This window comes from Marasmius oreades, chromosome 6 (genome assembly GCF_018924745.1).
Source record: "Marasmius oreades isolate 03SP1 chromosome 6, whole genome shotgun sequence".
Lineage (NCBI taxonomy): Eukaryota > Fungi > Basidiomycota > Agaricomycetes > Agaricales > Marasmiaceae > Marasmius > Marasmius oreades.
The window spans coordinates 643,113-662,405 of record NC_057328.1 but is presented as its reverse complement, the minus strand read 5'-3'; the positions used below and the strand labels follow the sequence as shown (position 1 = coordinate 662,405).

General features: G+C 47.4%; 10 protein-coding genes across 10 annotated transcripts; 4 read left to right on the top strand and 6 right to left on the bottom strand.

Annotated features, from left to right (window-relative positions):
- Positions 1 to 38: 38 nt before the first annotated feature.
- E1B28_009625 (uncharacterized protein) lies at positions 39 to 689 on the bottom strand (the record flags this gene model as incomplete). Its single annotated transcript, XM_043154527.1, has 4 exons — positions 39 to 258; positions 311 to 393; positions 445 to 586; positions 673 to 689. The coding sequence occupies 4 exons, from the start codon at positions 687 to 689 to the stop codon at positions 39 to 41; spliced, it is 462 nt and encodes a 153-aa protein (XP_043006982.1).
- Positions 690 to 940: 251 nt separating this feature from the next.
- Positions 941 to 2,359, bottom strand: E1B28_009624 (uncharacterized protein; the record flags this gene model as incomplete). The annotated part of the gene is made up of 8 exons (XM_043154526.1): positions 941 to 1,075; positions 1,133 to 1,228; positions 1,284 to 1,395; positions 1,452 to 1,599; positions 1,651 to 1,753; positions 1,805 to 2,030; positions 2,089 to 2,131; positions 2,191 to 2,359. The coding sequence occupies 8 exons, from the start codon at positions 2,357 to 2,359 to the stop codon at positions 941 to 943; spliced, it is 1,032 nt and encodes a 343-aa protein (XP_043006981.1).
- A 1,033-nt stretch (positions 2,360 to 3,392) lies between these two features.
- Positions 3,393 to 5,132, top strand: E1B28_009623 (uncharacterized protein; the record flags this gene model as incomplete). Its single annotated transcript, XM_043154525.1, has 1 exon — positions 3,393 to 5,132. One exon carries the CDS (start codon positions 3,393 to 3,395, stop codon positions 5,130 to 5,132), a length of 1,740 nt encoding a protein of 579 aa, XP_043006980.1.
- Positions 5,133 to 6,139: 1,007 nt separating this feature from the next.
- Positions 6,140 to 6,478, top strand: E1B28_009622 (uncharacterized protein; the record flags this gene model as incomplete). The annotated part of the gene is made up of 1 exon (XM_043154524.1): positions 6,140 to 6,478. The coding sequence occupies one exon, from the start codon at positions 6,140 to 6,142 to the stop codon at positions 6,476 to 6,478; it is 339 nt and encodes a 112-aa protein (XP_043006979.1).
- A 1,117-nt stretch (positions 6,479 to 7,595) lies between these two features.
- E1B28_009621 (uncharacterized protein) lies at positions 7,596 to 8,321 on the top strand. Its single transcript, XM_043154523.1, has 2 exons — positions 7,596 to 8,007; positions 8,063 to 8,321. The coding sequence occupies exon 1, from the start codon at positions 7,648 to 7,650 to the stop codon at positions 7,981 to 7,983; it is 336 nt and encodes a 111-aa protein (XP_043006978.1). The 5' UTR covers positions 7,596 to 7,647; the 3' UTR covers positions 7,984 to 8,007; positions 8,063 to 8,321.
- Positions 8,278 to 10,552, bottom strand: E1B28_009620 (uncharacterized protein; the record flags this gene model as incomplete). The annotated part of the gene is made up of 10 exons (XM_043154522.1): positions 10,415 to 10,552; positions 10,010 to 10,355; positions 9,847 to 9,918; positions 9,559 to 9,781; positions 9,474 to 9,497; positions 9,341 to 9,415; positions 9,126 to 9,285; positions 8,824 to 9,071; positions 8,678 to 8,767; positions 8,278 to 8,620 (listed from the first exon to the last, which is right to left on the bottom strand). Exons 1-10 carry the CDS (start codon positions 10,463 to 10,465, stop codon positions 8,278 to 8,280), a joined length of 1,632 nt encoding a protein of 543 aa, XP_043006977.1. The 5' UTR covers positions 10,466 to 10,552.
- A 1,644-nt stretch (positions 10,553 to 12,196) lies between these two features.
- E1B28_009619 (uncharacterized protein) lies at positions 12,197 to 13,167 on the bottom strand. Its single transcript, XM_043154521.1, has 3 exons — positions 12,804 to 13,167; positions 12,632 to 12,752; positions 12,197 to 12,571 (listed from the first exon to the last, which is right to left on the bottom strand). Exons 1-3 carry the CDS (start codon positions 12,895 to 12,897, stop codon positions 12,391 to 12,393), a joined length of 396 nt encoding a protein of 131 aa, XP_043006976.1. The 5' UTR covers positions 12,898 to 13,167; the 3' UTR covers positions 12,197 to 12,390.
- A 348-nt stretch (positions 13,168 to 13,515) lies between these two features.
- E1B28_009618 (uncharacterized protein) lies at positions 13,516 to 15,294 on the top strand. The gene is made up of 4 exons (XM_043154520.1): positions 13,516 to 13,680; positions 13,735 to 14,027; positions 14,086 to 14,896; positions 14,958 to 15,294. The coding sequence occupies exons 1-4, from the start codon at positions 13,636 to 13,638 to the stop codon at positions 15,216 to 15,218; spliced, it is 1,410 nt and encodes a 469-aa protein (XP_043006975.1). The 5' UTR covers positions 13,516 to 13,635; the 3' UTR covers positions 15,219 to 15,294.
- A 2,631-nt stretch (positions 15,295 to 17,925) lies between these two features.
- On the bottom strand, positions 17,926 to 18,648 carry E1B28_009617 (uncharacterized protein; the record flags this gene model as incomplete). Its single annotated transcript, XM_043154519.1, has 4 exons — positions 17,926 to 17,995; positions 18,049 to 18,213; positions 18,284 to 18,471; positions 18,544 to 18,648. 4 exons carry the CDS (start codon positions 18,646 to 18,648, stop codon positions 17,926 to 17,928), a joined length of 528 nt encoding a protein of 175 aa, XP_043006974.1.
- Positions 18,649 to 18,693: 45 nt separating this feature from the next.
- On the bottom strand, positions 18,694 to 19,167 carry E1B28_009616 (uncharacterized protein; the record flags this gene model as incomplete). The annotated part of the gene is made up of 3 exons (XM_043154518.1): positions 18,694 to 18,772; positions 18,836 to 18,961; positions 19,019 to 19,167. The coding sequence occupies 3 exons, from the start codon at positions 19,165 to 19,167 to the stop codon at positions 18,694 to 18,696; spliced, it is 354 nt and encodes a 117-aa protein (XP_043006973.1).
- Positions 19,168 to 19,293: the final 126 nt, after the last annotated feature.

Sequence of the window (19,293 nt, the reverse complement as noted above, 5' to 3'; positions counted from 1 at the left end):
GAGCATTTCATTTTAGTCGACGATGGATAGATGATTTCCTAGAGCACTGAGCACGGTCGGGTACGAATCAGGATATTTGAAAGGGAAGTTGTGAGGCCACTTATAGTCTTTCCCAAACCTACCGGATGTGTCTTTGGGTCGAGTTCGTTCCCCCATGACTTGGAATACATCAGTGAAATGAAATGATGTGCGTGCGTGAGACTCCAACACAGAGAAACTGTTCTCGGGACCTTTTGCCCAACAAGAGATGGCCTGATTCTTGTCCAACTATTATCAGTGCCATATAGCTCCCAACTGAGAACTGACATACGTTCCTCGATCTGAGTCGAAACCCTGCCCTGAGTGTAGAGCGGTTTGATCGTCGGAACCGATTAGTACTTTCATGAGGCTCGTCTGCTAAGAAATCATGCAGGTGTTCAGGCCCAGGAATCCAGAGTTTCTCACCACAGCGGGAACGCTACTGTGCCATTTGTTGATGTGTCGAGTTTGAATTGTCAGTTCGCCCGTAATGATAGCATACGTACGAGATACGTAGGTTTGATCGGAGTCCACTCCAATTCCGAAGGTAGCTCTCAGGGTTGCGGCTCTGAAGTTAGCCCACCGAATATTCCAACGAACGGTTGTTCATCAGAAATGCAGAAATTTGAATGCAAAAAATCGGGCGCCTAGTACCTTGCGATTCCTGTCATAAACTAGGCACGCCGAAAGTGTACGTTGGGTTCTTCCGAATGCAAATTCCTAATGATAGAGGCTAATTGTAACATCCTCGGACCATTATTAACCTTGCCTGACAAACAGGGCAGCGCGCACCAAAATGGGTAGAACTGAACTCTGATTATCTCTTCAGATGTTCACACCTCTCTATTTATGTGCACTTATGCATCAGAGGACCGTTCGACCTATCTAATTCCCTCTTCTTTCCGACCGAATTCCAAATGTGCTATTTACGGAGGTCATCAGAGTTGGGTGCGCTCGTGCGCGACATAGTAGAAGACGTAGTAGTAGATCTTCCAGATGAGTCCCACAAAGAACGCTGCAAATAAACGAGCACTATCATCAAGGTAGGATATACGCCCTATTTGGGATGTTAAAAACTCAAATACAGCTAGCGCATAGGAGGAAGGGGACGTACAACTAGCTGGACACTGGCCGCGACGAAAATTTGTTGGACTACTTCACCAGTAAATGTTGGAGGAGGAGGCACAAGTACCAAGACAAGTTGCATAATCTACCTTGGCCATTAGAACGCCAGATACCAGGGCGAGATATCTGACTATGCTCACCCAGAGGATCGAATAGATAATGCCAGACTCCAGAAGTAGAATAAGGACTTTTTCAGTCTGCGTTTGAGATCGACAGTTCCCGAGATATTTCGCAAGGGCTTGGCGATAGGACCTACGCAAGCTTTCAGTCACAGAAACTGGTAGCAGCACTTTAAAGACTAAACGCACCAGAGTGTATAGCCGATGACAAGCGTCCCAGCCATGTTTGTGGCCATCGAGAGACTTAGGGCGGATATTTTAAGCAGATTGCATGTATCCGGGTTGACGATGGGCCAATCGTTCTGTACAAAGCATCCTAAAAACGCGAACGAGCATGCTGTTGTATGTTAGGCAATAGTGATCAGAAAGGGGAACAATCATCACTGACCTGTTGTTCCGGCCAGAAGTAACAGTGGGATATACACAAGCTTTCGATTGACATCACAGAGAACCCAAGCTCTCCAGAAGACAATCGCATCACCAATTATAATCTAGATTGGCCATATTAATAACGAATTGACTCGGAAATTACATGTTCCGACCTCGAGGGGAATAATGACTTCTGCCACTGAGCTTAGAATCCGGAATTTTTGGGCGTAAACTGCATGCTTTGTGGTGAGAGGCTGCCCAACGTCATCAACCAAGTCATCCCGGACACCAGCCATGAAAATAGCCGTGTCAATCCAGAAACAAAAACTCGACATGATGAACATTGCCATCACGGCCGACAGTAGCCCTGCTCTTGCTTTATGGTTGCCTTCTCTTCGGCTGAGCAACAAAAGGATGAATTGGGCACGGCAAAGGGGAGGAAGGAGAGAGGATATACCATAGAATAACCATTGCCATGCAAAACAAAATCACGTAGACACCTAGATAGTATCTCAACGTCAGCGTCAGGCAATCTTGTCTGAGGCTGCAAAGGACTTACCATAGATCATGCTCGCCACCAGCAGATTTACCACGTTCAGCATAATGTTCTTGCCGAGCAATGAGAGAAATCGCGAGTCGGAGGTGACAGTTGCCATCTTACTATGGAGGTCCGGGGGTTTTGTCCAAGAGTAACTGGAAGAATTTTGGGTGTTGCATATCCATTTCATAGTGCTCCAGAAAAGGGGAAGATTGATAGTTGATAGTTGATCTTTGGAAATGTATGATTTGGGATCACCGAGATGACATCCTTAAATGACATCGCATCAGGACATTCGATGTTCCGCCCCTTAGTGGACTTGATTAAAGGACCTGATACATACACCGTTGGCACTGACAGCGGTTACGACCGACCTGCCTTGAATCATGGGTCGATTGAAAAGATGACAACTGGGATTGATTCTAGGGATGAACCCGGGCCGCGAATTCTGTATGGTAAACAACTTGTAGTGGATAGCAAAGTACAGGCGCAAACTTACCAGCGACCCAATCGGCCCTAATTGCTTTTTCGCGCGTAATCAGGGACTGCAGTTGCTGGATGGTTGATTGACCGTCCTGCAAGGGAATAACGCGAGTTGATGGCTTTCTAGACGGCTTTTCAGACTCGTTCCGGAGGGCCGACCGAGTCATCTAATGACTTTGTAAGTCTTCATCTTGTCTCCTGGGATCATGCTGAAGATTCCAACACTGTATGGGTCGCTATAACCTCAAATTACATTAGCGAGCACTGTGGAGATGCTAGGGCCAGAGTCTTACCGGTAGAAATAGCTCTTCCAACTTCCCATCCCTCAGTACGCCTTGCGGTCGACCCGAGTCAGCCATCAACTGGAGACTGCATTCCATCTTTTTCAGTTTTCAGTGCGCGCCGCCTATCGATCGCTAAAGCAAAATAGTTGGTTGAGAGAGCAAAAGACAAAATCGTGTGTAATGACAAGCAGCGCACCGCGTCCGAGCCGTGGCACGTTCCTCTAAGTCGGCATGCTTCCACGTGCGTCTCTCGTTTTAAAATGTGCTTTTTTTTCTTTTATTCGAGCCTCTCACTTGGATTGTAGTTAATTTGAGTTCGAAGGATTGTATGTGAGACAGGTGCAGTCATGTAGGCAGCAACACAATGACAATATTTTTGGCGGTAGGCTGAAACTTTGGTTCTCACGGATAGACCCTACAGTGGCACACAGGGACTGTTATCTCTTCACTACATCCATGGCGTCGCCTATGGCCAGTACTAGTGCAGGTATTCCTTCCATGCAGTCTCAATCCCGAAGCGGTGAGAAAAATTCGAAACGGGTCAGTCTACCAATTCGCCACACTGTCACCGCCTTCGACAGAGGCCTCATCACTCAATCTCTTATCGATGCGGAAGGAGAGCTCAAAGAGCATAAGATGGAGCTCAACAGGCTAAAAGCAGCCATCATCGCAGTAGAAGGCAGGAGAGCTGCGGTGGAGAGGGACATCAAGGGTTATCGGTCGTTGTTGTCGCCCATTCAGAAGATGCCCCCAGAAATCTTGACAGAAATCTTCGGGTATTGTTCTCACGATGTTGATATGTCTGGGGAGGCGATGCCTATGCCCATCGTAATTTCTATGGTCTGTGGCCGGTGGAGGGAACAAGCGCTTTCAACGCCATCTATGTGGTCGTCCATCAACATCTACATTTCGCCCCAAAATGATGAAGGCCCTGACAAGGATTGGTTGCGGATGTTACGTCTTACGCGTTTATTTCTTGAACGGTCTTCGACGTCTCGTTTGAAGGTGGACCTAACGTGGTTCACAAATGGTTTAGCAACGGATCCCGAAATAGACGTGGTTTTGGTGGATCATATTATGGAGGCACTACACTGGAACACTCACCGTTTATACGACTTTCGCCTAAAGTTTACCTCGGTCCTCGCACATAATTTCTCCTTTCAACGTCTTCGTACAAGTTACCCCATTCTGAGGCGACTTGAACTATCGATCAACGAATACACTGATGGTTTCGAGGTGTACGCAGCGCCAACCAATTTCTTTGAGATTTTGCCTGCTCTTCATTCCGTGAGTCTGATTGGGAAATGGGCGAAATCTGGGTTGATTGTACCATGGGGAACACTCTCCACTCTCCACCTCTCTGGAAATGTGACTGGTCTCCGATCAATGTTGACCTCGTGTACAAACCTGCGCCGTCTCGAGTTACACGATATGGGCATCCCCGCAATGGATTATTATGCTCAGGAAGGGCAGATCTTCTCAAACATCGAGCAGTTGTCCATCACGTGTACCACCAGCATCTCTTGCCTTGCACACATTCTTGAACATCTCACACTCCCTTGCGTGAGTACACTAGAGCTCAACTGTGTTATTTTCATCTACAGATCTGGGCCACTGGCTTTGGAGGCCCTCGAGGACCTCCTCGTACGCTCTGGATGTAATATCACCTCCTTCAGCCTGAACCGCGTAATATTTCCTAGCCCTACTAGCCTCGTCCCACTTCTCTATCGCATGCCCACCATCCGAGACCTCACCTTCGAGGAGCTAACGGAAGATTCGCTCGAAGGAGATGTTCACAACCTCACCGTAATCTCTCCCTTTCTCCATCATCTTGACCGAAACCATCGGGAAAGTTCCAGTGTATCAAACCCCGCCGGGCCTTTTCTACCACAGCTCACCGACCTCAAACTGATTGTCCACGAGGATGGCTTGGAGGAAGATTCTCTCATGAATGCTATCGGTTCTAGATGGAGCGACAGAGGAAGTTTTGTCGTTAACGATTCTCAACCACCAGCAAATCTTGACGTTGTAACCTTGAAGTCGGTGGAAATAGGAGTTTTGACGTGGAATGAACAGTTGTCGGAGTCGATTTTGGGTTTAGAATGCTTTAGAGATGCTGGATTGAGGATCTCTGTACGATGGATACAACCCACTCCATTTCTTCTCTCGCCTTGTCATGAACCAATAATCCGTTGAGGAGTAGTATCAGTGTATGAAGAAACCGTTTATTCATTGCTTTATCATGAAGTTACTGATGACCGGCGTAACTATAACTGCGTGTCCTCCTTTTAGGAACCGAGCTGTTCCAAATTGTTATTTTGATGATTACTAGTAAGTTTTAGTACTCGTTTTGCACTGGATGTGATGAATGACGAACTACTATGTGTACCGCTTCTCCCTCGCTCTCCTCAACAATTGCTGTCCGGCTTGGGGTCGAACTCGCTTCTCGAAGTTATCGTTATTTCATTTCATGGTCATCGTCCGTCCTCGGCATTTGGGCTCACTTCCCTTCGGCAAGGTTGCCGACTGCCTGCGACTGTTTCCGAGTCTTCTGGAAAGTTTATATATGGAGCATCCGTCGATGGAAACCTGCCAACTATACGTTATTCATGATGTGTTACCCACAAATATCACTATATTGATTTCTCCCCCCACTTTCAAGTCGAATGCCGCCTTCTGCCATCAATCTGAAAGCACAGCGCCCGCCGAGTGAACGGGGTACCTCACCAAGGCTCCCATTGAACGAACACCACCAAAGCTGATCAGCCAATTCCGTTGAAAGAGATTCCAGATACGTAACCGATATGCCAATTCCTTCAGATACACGGCGAGCTTGTATCGTGCCGGCCGTCCTGATGGAGGGGCTTGAACTTGGTGTTGGCATGTATGTAGATCTTCCCGCCGCGGAACAGGCTTTACCGTGGTGGCCGATAATAGTCGTGATGGATATTTCAACCACTGTGGAGCAACTGTGGAGGTACTGAAGCTCTTTCTCTCGAAAGATTATATGGAATGTTGCGCTCAGTCAAGCCGCGCTTTTGATAATTATCAACTTCAGACAAGTTACTATTCACGATTGATGATCAACTTCAGACAAGATATAAAAGCTAAACACTCTTGCCCCAGAAAATACAGAATCGAACAAGTTCACACAAGCTTCAACCCTCTACAGCATTCATATAACGCTCAGAACTCATTTTAACATGCGCACCACCATTGTTTTCTCCGCTGCCATTCTCGCAGCTGTCCTCCAACCAGTCGCTGGGAATGTTGGAGCTTCTGCCTGGAGCGGTTCAGCGTGCAGTGGCCTCGAGGTTGGATCTGTCGAGGTCGCCAACAACTTCGATGGTCTCAGCAATGCAGAAGCGACACCCAACGCTGCATGCGTTCACTTCGACACTCGCATCCCCGCCAACTGTGACGTCTACCTTTGTGAAGATGCCGCATGCAATGACCAGGGAAGGACGGTCGCTGGCCCTCAAGCTGCCAATACCAAGTTGACGCATAACTTTGCGGGTATGCAGATCGGGTGCCAGCAATGAAGTCAGTGTTCCCAACAGATTTGTGTGTTTTATACTTTTGCGAGTCGTACTGGTAACTAACGACCTCCGATCATTCAGGTGAAGTGACCACGGAAGCGAGAGAGAGATATGTCAGGAGTCTGCCAGTTGTTTCGGATTAACTAGTATGGTACATAATGTGCGCATTATCGAGTACTAGTTACAAAGTAATATTAGCACTCCTGCATCCCTCGTTCTGTCCGGCCATCCTTTCCAGTCAAAGTCAAACTTTCAATGGATCAGAAGTCGAATGCCGTCCTCTGCCATCAAACTGAAACCACAGCGCCCGTCGAGTAACCGGCCCGGTACCGTGATTCCATTGGTGGTGTTCGTTGAATTGGGGTGGAGACTCCCAACTCCGAAAGAGATTCCAGATACGTGACCAATACGCTAATTCCTGCAGATACGACGAGCTTATACCGTGCCGGCCGTCATGGAGTATGACTCAGTTGGGAGTTTGAAGGTGTTAGCATCCTGTGGGCCACCTGCCGCGGAACCGTTTTGTGGCGATAATCGTCGTGATAGATCTGTGGAGCAACTGTGGAGTCTGAAGCTCTCGAGCGTTGCGCCAGGAGGGGATATTGGGTAGCATGTCCGATCCGTTGACCCCCAATTGGTGCATACTTTTGGGTCAATTTTGGCAGGTTTTTGGTACATTCGCCAGATCGGGTAGAGAAATTTGGACCATTTCTATGTGCATTGCCGACAGCCTCACATCTATTCTGCCTGATTATTTTACTAATTTTTAGGGTATAACGACTTGTAAAAATAAAAATTCGAAACGGTACGGTACCTGCCGCCAGCCAGGATAACCCTGGCGACCCAATTTTATGTACATAAGGCTGCCATTTCAGCACACTAAGGATCGTAGGTCGTGCTCAATTTGGGTGGGTTTTATGTACATTAGGATCGGAGTGTCGGCCAAAATAAGACCCCTTTTTGGTACATAACGGATCGGAGAGTCCAGGGTATACTAGTATGCCCCCCCTCCTGTTGCGCCCAGTCGAGTTAGAGCCGAGTCAGAGCGCTTTACTCATCAACTTCCGACAAGATATATAAAAGCTAAATGATATCCTTGAGAAAATACAGAATCGAACAAGCTTCAACCAACCCTCCACAGCACTCACATAACACTCAGAACTCATCTTAACATGCGCACCACCATGACTTTCACTGTTGCCCTTCTCGCAGCTGTCTTCCAACCAGTCGCTGGGAATATCGCAGCTTCTGCCTGGAGCGGTTCAGCATGCAGTGGTATCGAGGTTGGATCTGTCGAGGTCGCCGACGGCTTCACCGGTCTCAGCAATGCAGACGCGACACCCAACGCTGCATGCGTTCACTTTGACACTCGCATCCCCGCCAACTGTGATGTCTATCTTTGTGAAGATGCCGCATGCAATGACCAGGGAAGGGCGGTCGAAGGCCCTCAGGCTGCCAATACCAGGTTGACACATAACTTTGCGGGTATCCAGATTGGGTGCCAGTAAACGTGAAGTCAGTGTTCCCAACAGGTTTGCGTGTTTTAGACTTTTGCGAGTCGTACTGGTAACTAACAGCCTCATTCAGGTGAAATGACCACGGAACTTGGAAGCGAGAGAAAGATATATGACAAACGTGATGGTTCTCGTCAAAGAGTCTTATTTCGGATTGACTATGATACATGGTCAATGTGCGCATTATCGAGTACTAGTTAAAAAGTAACATTGACACTCCTGAGTTGATATTGAGTTTACCTAGAGTGAGCATCTGCCCCGCCTTGTGAAGTTCGAAGACTATATAAATCATTGCCGAGACCGAATAACCACATCTAACGGATCACTCAAACTAACGAACGCATCCCTCGTTCTGGCCGGCCATCCTTTCCAGACAAAGTCCTTCGCAAACTCAAAGTCAAACTTTTGGATCAGCGTAGTCACGGCCATCATCATCTCGAGCCGTGCCAAGTTCCTTCCAACACAGTTCATTGGGCCCGCTGAGAATGGGATAAAGGCGTCAATACGATGAGCCCCACTCTCCGAGTCGAGCCATCGTTCAGGGAGAAACTCGTCTGGACGAGAGAAATTCTCGGGGTTACGGTGAACGCTGTAGTGGGGAACATATACTTGCGTTCCTTCAGGAATATAACTACAGTGTTCGTCCACTTCAGAAAGTCGTAACGAAGGAAATAGGTATAATACTCACCGTCCACAGATCATTTTCCCGCCGCTTCCGTATGGCACTAGCCGCCCCCCGTTGGATGGCACGGGCGGTAATAATCGGAGTGCTTCGTTTCTAGGGCGAAAGATAAAAGTCAGGGACCGGAGGACGAATGCTGAAAAGAAACTCACAGACAACCATTCAAGTACTTCATGTTCACCTGCCGAGACGTATCCAGCAAGGGATCCATACCCTGCGGATATTCACGATCGACTTCTCCCCGTAGTTTCTCATAACACTCAGGATGAGACAGCAAACACCAGAACAGGTTTGCCATCGCAGTAGCTGTTGTATCAGAGCCAGCAACCATGGCGAGTGTACTATCGCTCGCAACGATTTCCATCGTTGGTTTGACTTTTTCATGGCCCGCTTCGTCAGTCTAGATTTTGTATAAGATTCGTTCATGACCAGATGAAGGGACGAACGGACGAACCAGATGATACCACAAATCCTTGAAGTCCGGTCCCTTTTGAAGTCGTCGACCACACCACGCATTGGCAAGGGCGTACATCTGTAGCCCGTGGTGGGCCACCGATGGGAGCAGGAGCCAACAATGGGTCAACCAGGGAATATGTGAACCTATTTCATTAAACCTGGCGGAACGAAGTAAGCTGGAAGGCTACCTTCAGATAAAAATAGATCACGAACAGAAGTCCTCTTTTGAGTGTTTCGAAAACCCCATGGTCATTTCCCTCCGTTACCATGTTAGACTCCGTCCCGAATCTGTAGGAATAGGTAGATAAAGAACACGGAGAGGTAATGAGAGGACATCAGGCCTCACATCATTTCCGCCATAACATCGAACCTTCACGATGAGGAGAGGGTCAATTCCTGATTAGACAGAACGAGAACAGTAAGTCACTTACGAGAAGAAATTGAACCACTTCAATAGATCCACCGATCCTGAATTTGACCGAGCGAGTAAAGAATCCACCAATTGAACAACCTTTTTCTCGATGATAGGTTGATACTCCTTGATCTGCTCGCTCGTGAAACCCCTGCTCCAAACTCTACGCCTATCTATTCGGTCTTGCCCACTTAGAGAGATAAGCGAAGGAGGATGGCCTTCAAAAGTGCCGGCCTGATATGCTATACAGACGAAGTTTATAAACAATCGACTTCGACGAGTAGTGCATAGCAAGGAAGTCACTAACATTGACCCTTTGGAAGACTACCAAGCACCAATTTTACGGAGTCGGCATCTATTACAGAAATTTCGTTTGGGCCTGGGGTAAAAAGAAGGTGAGTGGACCGTCAAAGCGCGGTGAGATGACCGTAAAGCACTACGGGAGTGTGACCGAGTGATATTTTACTTACCTTTACGAACAATCGGCCCATAGTGATCGTGTAATTCCTTTAAAACGAGGTGCTGGTGGCCTCTCCAAGTGATATACGTGTGCCATAGTTTCGATACTTTGAATATCATCGGGCCCGGAACTCCTGCGAGAGGATGGAAAGGAGAAAGTCGGTAGAGGACGATGGAGGTCGTCAATGACAAGAAAAAGGTAATGTAGCCGATGAGGGCATTGTACACTGAGAGATGTAGAACCGAGTAACGGTTTAAGACAGGAAGTAGGAGAAGAGGTTGCAGTAAGAGAATAACGGCGGTTCGAATGACTGTTGTTCGAACGGGCTGATAGCGTTTGAAGAACAAATGATTGGTCTGATTATCGCAAGAATCACGTTAGCCAAATCACTGACTAGTCACAATTATGTACTCACCACACCTAATACCACGAAAGCCAAAACACTAGGTTGGGCACCACTTAACATGGTTCACTGGGTGGGAATTGGTTGCACGACTGCGTGCACTCTCTTATATGGTGCCGTTTCGAAAGGTAAACGTCAGTGGAGATTAGAAACAGCCGAGGTCCTTTCCACATGACATCAAAATGCCCGAGTGCGTACTGGTTTGCTCGGCTTCTATTCATTTGCAATTATGGTTGTGCAGTGCATTAGCATAGTGTATTTCGCAATGGTAGTCATTTAAAATCACCAACTTTCTGCCGGGTGTGTTTGGGTGTGTTATTTGCCGAACAACCCCGGGCCCTAAGCTGAAAACTTCGAGCAGCTGGACGGCCTGAGAAATGCATCCAATTGTTCCGACAGGCCTAGCCATGCGTTGAAGATTTTGCAGCGGCACGCCCAATGCATTCGAGGCGGGTATGCACCGTGTTTCCCGAATCCCGCCAAACTTGAAACAACGTTCTCAACTGGTCAAGGTCGGCCTTCAACCGAAACTTCTTCGTACTTCGAGCTGACTGCACCCTTGACGGCGGCTCAGCTTCAGTCAGCTGATTCGGATCTTCAACGTCAAGCAAATGACGGCTTCATCGACCGCTCTTTCGTCCACGACGACGAAATCAAACATCTCCACCGTTCTTGTTTCGCCGCATCAAACGAGCATCTGGTGGCTCTTTCGGGTCGACGAAGAGTGCCAGGCTTGTGCATCCGTAACGGCATACAAGGAGATATCGAAGGGCCCATGCTTAACGTGCAACGTGATGTGATGCTGTAGTGCCGACGACGAGAACTGGGCGTTGAAGATGTTGGAAGGCTAGCATCGCGATAACGACCATAAAGGTTTGGAAAAGAAATTTCGAGTCTACTTCCACGTACGGTCCAGTGGCAGGCTGCAGGATGATAAAGCTTTGCTCGCACAAAGATTTTTGTTCTGACCTCCATCCAACCTCCATCTTCCTCGAGCATTATCTAAAAGATCTAGAGTTACCCCACAAAATTAGCGGCAGGTTTTGCACACCCTCAAGATTTCTTGGCCTATGACTCATCCAGTGTAACGGAGGGAGTTCTCATAGCGTTATCAAAGATCAAAACCCAGCATGCGTTGTCTACCTTCCTAACGTACGACATCTTGCCCTTGGCTGTAACTATGGAGAACCGTGTTGGCCCGAGTCATCTGTGGTGGATATGGTCCAATCTCGAATGGATGTGGATAATTGTCCTTTAGGTAACTTTGTGCAGTTGGAAAGCTTCACGATTTCAGGGTTTTTCATCGAGGAATCGTTCCTCGTACCCTATTGAAGAGTTTGTGTGCGCGAGACGACTTATTTTTCGTTGTTGAGTTACCGTCTTTGATTTGCTTTCATAGTTACTAGCATCATTTGTAAATTATAGAACAGTTGGAAAAATTGGCTCTGTAAATATTATTATGACGAATTGTATCGGCAAGATCACATTAACGAGAGATTGGGAGTGTTCTGATTCCCCAATGACCACCGAGTCCCAAATCTCATTTTCCGGACCCAATGCCACGACGGGACTTGCATACCACATGGGAAGCTCGTCTTGGAGAGAACCACTCGAGTCTATAGCCGTGTAATCAATCTATTCACTCTACTTATCTGTCTTGTCTTTATAAAAGGCCCCGCATTGCTGATCACAGAAAAAGGACGAAACACAACGAGTCATACTCGACATGGCCAACGTGGGGATCGAACCCAAGACCTTCGCGTTATTAGCACGACGCTCTAACCAACTGAGCTAGTCGGCCATTCAAATATTTGTTGCAAACTCATTAATTAGTTGATTAGCGAAATGATGGTTCTTCTCGGACTCTTCGAAATTGGCCTCACGCGTTAAGTTCAACTACCAGCACCATTTACCTATATTCCAACACAAAACCCAAGAATTGACGAAACTCAGCCCGTCCACAAGCCTACCTCCTCATCTCATTCATTTCAAATAAAGATCCATGAAGCCCCCTTGATCCTTCCAACACTCTCAGCGGCCAAAACTGCAAAGGCAGCAGGCGACAGATCGATGCTTCCTCCTATACACCCGGGGCATCTATCGACGACGGTAACATCCACAGACTTCCCCCCTGCGGTGACTCGGGCGCGTTTGTTGCAGATCGGGTTCCTGTGCGTAAAGCGTTAAGCTTGCAGGTCGAAGAAGAAGGGAAAACGATAGAAAACATACAAGTTAGGATTCGGCCCGGCACCGGGGAAAGTGTCGAAAATGCCAGCGGCAACAGCAGCGACGAGCTCGTTAGATCCGCTCGTGATTCCGCAGGAACCTAGTCCGGGAGTATAGAATGTCACTTCAAAACAATCAGCGCTTGAACAGCTAGTAAAGAAAAAAATGGGCCCACCATCACCCACGTTCGCTCGTGCAACCAAGGTCGTCGGGGCAGCACTCGTAAACGCTGCGATGGAGAAAGTAGCAAGCAAGATCTTTGAGAACATTTTAAAGAAAGAATGTCAGGTGCAGAAACTCTCCAGGAGTTCAGTGAAGTAATATGAAAGACGAGGTGAATGAAGGAAGCGAGTGGGCAAGCCTGGTAGGGAATAGACGATAGACCATCTGCTCTTTTATATGATTGTAACCAGCACATGCACATACACCAAGGATTATACCGGATGGACGGGTTGTAAGCATCATGATTCGAATGAGGTCTGTACATAGCTTCCGTTTCAGTGAGTCAGTGTCTGAAGGCCATAGGAATACGAAGAAACGATCATCAACCAGTTTTTCCGGGCTTTACGTCAGGAGGCAGATTTTTTGACCGTAGTAAGCAAAGTGTAGGATCAATCGTGATATTTGAAGAGATCGTGCCTCGTACAACAGCAATGGTCGGGACGGGTTGAAGGAATCTATCAATCGCGCATCGGTCCAAGGCACAGGTCCAATACAAATTTGTCCATGAGTTGATGAATACTTGCTTGCTTGAGCTGGTAAAGATCATCAGTTTGTTGGCTGGCAAAGAGATATGTGTATCTGATGAAGGTTGCGACTGAGAGATCGAGAGGCATGGCAATTGCGACAGGTGACAGGCGACCGTGACAGTTCGCGCTGAGTTTCATGTTCCCGACCGTTATGTTGGTTAACGGCTCCATTTCCCCCTACAGCTACGTGTCGATTAAAAGGCGGTGTTCCAGGCCAGTTGATTGCCAGCGCACACCGTCCGTTTCCCGTTTCCCGTCATGACCCGACTTAGTTCTGATATTATCCTAGAGTTGCTACCATGGGTATGAAGACATCTTTAGCTCACGATAATCTACTCATATGCTATTTTCCTCTAGGTTGATGAACACAAGTCTCTCCGGTTAATCAGTAAAACTTTCAACGACACGATGGAATCGACATTTTGGGCTAATCGATTTGTCGTGTTAATGGCAACGGAGATCAAGGACTTGGAACAATTACTTCTGAAACTTGAAGATATGAGAGATAACCCTTCGTCCTCCCAGAAGATCCAAAAGTTGAGATTTGAGATGTCAATAATCGATCGGGTTGGGATGGAAGAGGTGTGTCAGAAAGTGGAAAACGTACTTCCTGAGGCTCTCTCCAAGCTGAAAGGTCTTCTGTGGGCGAGGTCAGTCCTATTTATTCAAGAATCTTTAACCTACCGTTCTTATTTCCCTACTGCACAGTTGGACCGATCTTGGCTGGGCTACTGAGACGATAATCCAGTCATTGGCCTCTCTTCCTTTATTGACAGAACTCACCATAGATCAGAACAATTGGCGTGAGGAACCTGCTCTCAACCTCCCCCTCCATCATTTTCGTCATGGAACGCTGCAAAGGCTCTCGATTTGTACCAGTTATCAAGACAGGGACGAATATCTCTCGTCATTATCCATCGTTCTCGCACACAATCCTTCTCTACGTCACTTGGGCCTCACAGATTCTTGGCAATTCCCGTCTACAATACCTCTTACTTTCAACGAGCTCTTCCAACGTCAATCGATCCTTCGACCGCTACGGTTGGAGTCTCTACAGCTCATCAGATGGCATGTCCAGCTGACCCCTGAAGTTATTCCTCACCTTCGATCGTTACGCTCCCTCGAAATTCCTGGCCATGGCGAGTCTTACCTCACGGTCTGGAAAACCTTACAAACCGAGAAGATACATCTTCGTCGTATCTCTGTGTCCCTCCCTCATGCGCCTCTCCTCGATTACCTTGACACGTTTACAGCACTCGAGGCGTTAATCGTCTCAGATGCTGGGTGGCTCACGCAGAAAGAAGCTGATCGACTCGCGCGACGGTTTTATCAGGTCGTTCTTCCCAAACACAAAGCTTCGCTCAAAGAACTTTCCATCCTATCTGGTGGCCCTTATATATGGAACGCGGGCGAATGGAATTTGGAGGTTTTCAATGGATATAGAGAGTTAAGGACCCTTCATGTCGAGATTTGTGAGGACGATATACACGCTACTTCTGATCCTGAAAAGCATGTCGTAGTGAGTGGTGGATCTAGACGGGCTTACGCCTTTATGTGTGTGCTGACTGAGCGTTCTGCAGGCCGCCCTTGTTAAACGGCTAGTAGCGTTACCCAAGCTCCAGATACTTACACTCCAACCAGCGTTTAACGGTCGTGAGGGTGGCGGGATGAGTTTTATTGCGGATGGGATCGGTCAGTTGACGCAGATTTTAGAGTCTATGAAGTTGAAGGTGGGAGAGGTAGTTTCACTGATTCAAGTCATTGTCAGCGGAAGTCGTGTAATTTACGTCGCAGAGATAGTCGAGGGTGAAGTCATCTTCAAATGTGTACAGTTGAACTAGGTCTTTGTATTACATCACATAGCTTTCACCTGTTTTTTCGATATAATGTACATGGATGTAGTATTCTGAGTCAACCACCCGACAACCTGAGGAACCCAGCCCAGGAGTTGACTCCCAGTGAAAATCGACAATATTACTGGTACTTTGCCAGCCATTATCGGGTAAGCGCAAGCGAAATATCTGCCACTACGCGGCAATGGTCTGGCAATAGCAAAAATCAGTAGTACAGTATGTACGTCACTATAAATGTTTCAAGATGTATGTGAGTGATGTCGTAATAAATTCAAAAAATGAAAACTCTCGATAAACGTAGCTCTCCTGCATTGAAAATGCAACCAAATCAATAATTTACCTTTCTGGGAGTAACATCAAGGGCAGCAAGGGAAGAGAAGAAACAATCAGTTTATTTAACTTGAAAAGTACTATCTGTCCTATTGCCCAAATAGTGACGTACGTACTGTACTACTGATTTTTGCTATTGCCAGACCATTGCCGCGTAGTGGCAGATATTTTCGCTTGCCGCTCGCTTGCACTTACCCGAATCGCTGACAATCGCTGGCAAATGACCAGCAATATTGTCGATTTTCACTGGGGTTGACTTACTGCCCTTTGATTAATTCCGTGAACACGCGCATTTTGCGTTCACGCTCGGCAGGGTCAGGAGCGCTCGGCAATATTCGAACTCCGCTGGTTGTTGTGAATAAATTAAGTTCAGTGGCGCAAAGTTATTTCACGTCCTCAAATACACTGTAAGTACTTAGTAGTCTCCTGCTCTCCTACCAGCATGAATACACTACTATCGTTTCCCAGTACTCGTTCGTTGTCGTCGGATTTACTTCGGAACGGAGTCGGAGCTCGAATCTCAATCCGGCCGTATGTATTCCACGTACAACCGCCCATTGCCCGAGGGCGCTTGCTTAGCCGCATGGTCATGGAATTTATCAAAGGGCAGTCAACCTCGACTCGGCTTTGTCTTCGACCTCCACCATGGATCGACCTAGTTCTGACATCATCCTAGAGTTGATAACATGGGTGGGGAACATTCTCTACTTCAAATCATTGTTTCTGACTAATTTGTATTTGTGATTTTTTCTTCTAGGTCGGTGGAATCAGTATTTTGGGTCAATCGATCCATCAGACTCGGAGTAAAGATCTCAGGGGACTGGGAACGAATGCTTGTGAAGCTCGAAGATATGAGGAACAATCCTTTGTCTGCCGAAAAAATTCAGAACTTGACAATTGAGTTGAATGTGGATGGTGGGGACTCGGAAGAAGTGTGTAAGAAAGTGAAAGAAGTGCTGCCGAAGGCCCTATCCCAGCTGCAGGGCCTTCGGTGTGTAACGTGAGTCCTAGTCCTAGTGTTCATCGTTCAAGATGTTCATGTTCACCACTCTCACTTCTCTACCTGATAGCTGGTACCGTCCCCGCTAGGCCGCTGAGACAATAATCCAGTCGTTGGCTGCTCTTCCTCTCTTATGGGGAATTACTATCAGAGGATGGCTGGATCATCCTCGCCCTCCCCCCCAACCTTCCTGTCCATCATTTTTGTCGAGGGACGCTGAAAAGTCTTACTCTTGCCTGCTACATCAACGATACAGATATAGATGGCTATCTCTCATCATTATCCATGGTCCTCGCATCCAACCCGAACATATCTCATTTAGAACTCCGAGCGTCCGATTACCTTGAACTTCCAACCCCCCTCTCTCTCTCTTTCACTGAACTCTTCCGGCGTCAGACATTCTTGCAGATATTAAGACTGGAGTATTTGAAGCTTCATGGACCCTGGCACATTGATCCCGACCCTGTGGGTACCCCCCATATCCGCTCGTTACGCTCCCTTGAAATATTCAACCGTCAAGAATCAACTCGATACAGGGCTTGGGAGGTACTGCGAACTGAGAAGATAGGGCTTCGTCATATCACTGTGCCTTCCCCTCATACGGCCCTTTTTGATTATCTTGATACGGTTTCTGGGATTGAGGTGTTGAATTTCTCAGAGACTGGGATTGCATCGGCATCGCGCGCAACCATTTTTCTGGAGCGTCCTTCCGAAGCATGCAGAATCGCTCAAGGAGCTTTACATCCAATCCCGGGGTCCTGCGGCGTGGAACGTGAGGAAATGGAATCTGGATGCTTTTAATGAGTGTAAGGAGTTGAAGATCCTTGGAGTTGAGATATGGGACGAAGATGTATACGCTAGGAATGATATGGAGGAGCACATTATGGTGAGTAGTGGTGGTGACGTTCATGTAGATTCTCTCAACTTATGATGCACAGCCCAAATTGCGAATACTCAAGATCGATTTGGCCTCCAACCGTTTGCGAAGATGAAAGTGCGTTAAGTCTATTGAGAGGGGGTTTAGAATCGATGAAGCTGAAGCTAGGGTCGACGGCTTCGCGGGTTCAAATCCATCTCGGAGAAGTTTTTGTCTGGAGGTAGTAGATGAAACGGCCGAGGTCACTTTCAAGCGTGTAAAATCCTACACCCTCAATTGATTCGGGACTGTGGAGAGATCCAGCACCAGTGACAAGGGTCGGTGAAGGACAATTGAAGCCGGAGACGAGATGAGACGCGTCATAACCTCAGCTGAAATCTGATACCATGGTTCTTCTTGATTTCACGATCGAAGTGCTTATCGAAAGAACAATCGATGTGTAACATAGAATTGGAAAGAGAAGGAAACTACATGAACCTGAGACAACCTTAAATACCCACACCGCCAGTGACTTCCAACGTATGTCCACTAACGTACGATGCCAGAGGTGATACAAGGCTTCCGTAAAGTAAGTATCGATAAGATCACCAACAAGCTGAGAGAAAACCCACAAAAGCATAGCAGCAGCAGCCTCATCAGGATGGGAACCTCTCCTCAAAGGAATGTGCGCGTAGTTGGCGTTAGGATCACCCATGTCTCGGGCCCCTGGAATCCCGAGCGCCACTTTCTTCCCGTCAATATCAATCGCCACGCCCTTTTCCTTCGCTGCTGTCAATCTGTTTTTACATATGTAAGCTTATGCAACGCAAAGACGGGGACGGAACGGAAGCAAAGGCAAGGGCATACCTCGTATGAACCAAGCCAAACGCGATAGTATTGGCGCGAACACCAAACGGACCCCATTCCTTGCAAACCGTTTTTGTCAGACCGATAACAGCGGCTTTGGCTGCCGCGTAGTTGGCTTGTCCGACGTTTCCATGTAGACCGGTGGTTGATGATACGTTGATAATTGAACGGTTTTCGCGTTGTTCGGGCTACGCATACGAATTACGAATAGAGTTTGTCAATGTCAGTGTTGCATATCTATGTGTGGATATTGTGGGTACCTTCAAACGGAAATAAGGGGCAGCCTGTCGAATGATACGGAATGGTGCTTTGACGTGGATCTTCTGGATTATGTCCCAAGTTTCGTCTGAGGTCGTATGGAGCATCTTGTCGAAGGTGAAACCGGCTATGGATGGGGAGAACAAAAGTGGTTAATGGTCTTTTTGAGGCGTTTTAAGAGATGAAGAGAACATGCCATTGTTCACGATATGGTTGATTTTTCCGTATTTCCTTCACAAGGCGAAAGACACGTTAGCATTGGCGAATGGGAGGAGAACTGATATGGAGACGAACTGGACAGTAGCATCAACGATTTTTTTCGGGAAGTCGTCGGCTCCAACATCTCCTGACACTGAAATTGCATCTCCACCGAAAGCTTTGATTTCGTTAACGACGTCTTCGCCTTTCTTTGCGTCGATGCTGTGAGTTAGAAGATTGGTCAGATAAGCATCAGATATTCATGGGAGAATACTCAACTCGCTAACAACGACTTTTGCGCCCTCTTTTGCGAATAGGATGGCTGCACTTCTTCCGATACCCTTCAGGGCCAGGTTTAGTTTTGAAGTTCTTGAGATGGGAGATGGAGATGAAAATGAATACCTGACCGGCACCTGTATAAGCATCATTTAGGGTTATTGAGGGTGGACTGGAGGGACAGACATACCAGTGACAATGGCAACCTCTCCAGTTAGCAAGCCTCTGCCAGTCGCATTCGAGAGATGTCCAGAAAGTTGAGTAAGGCGCTGCTGTGC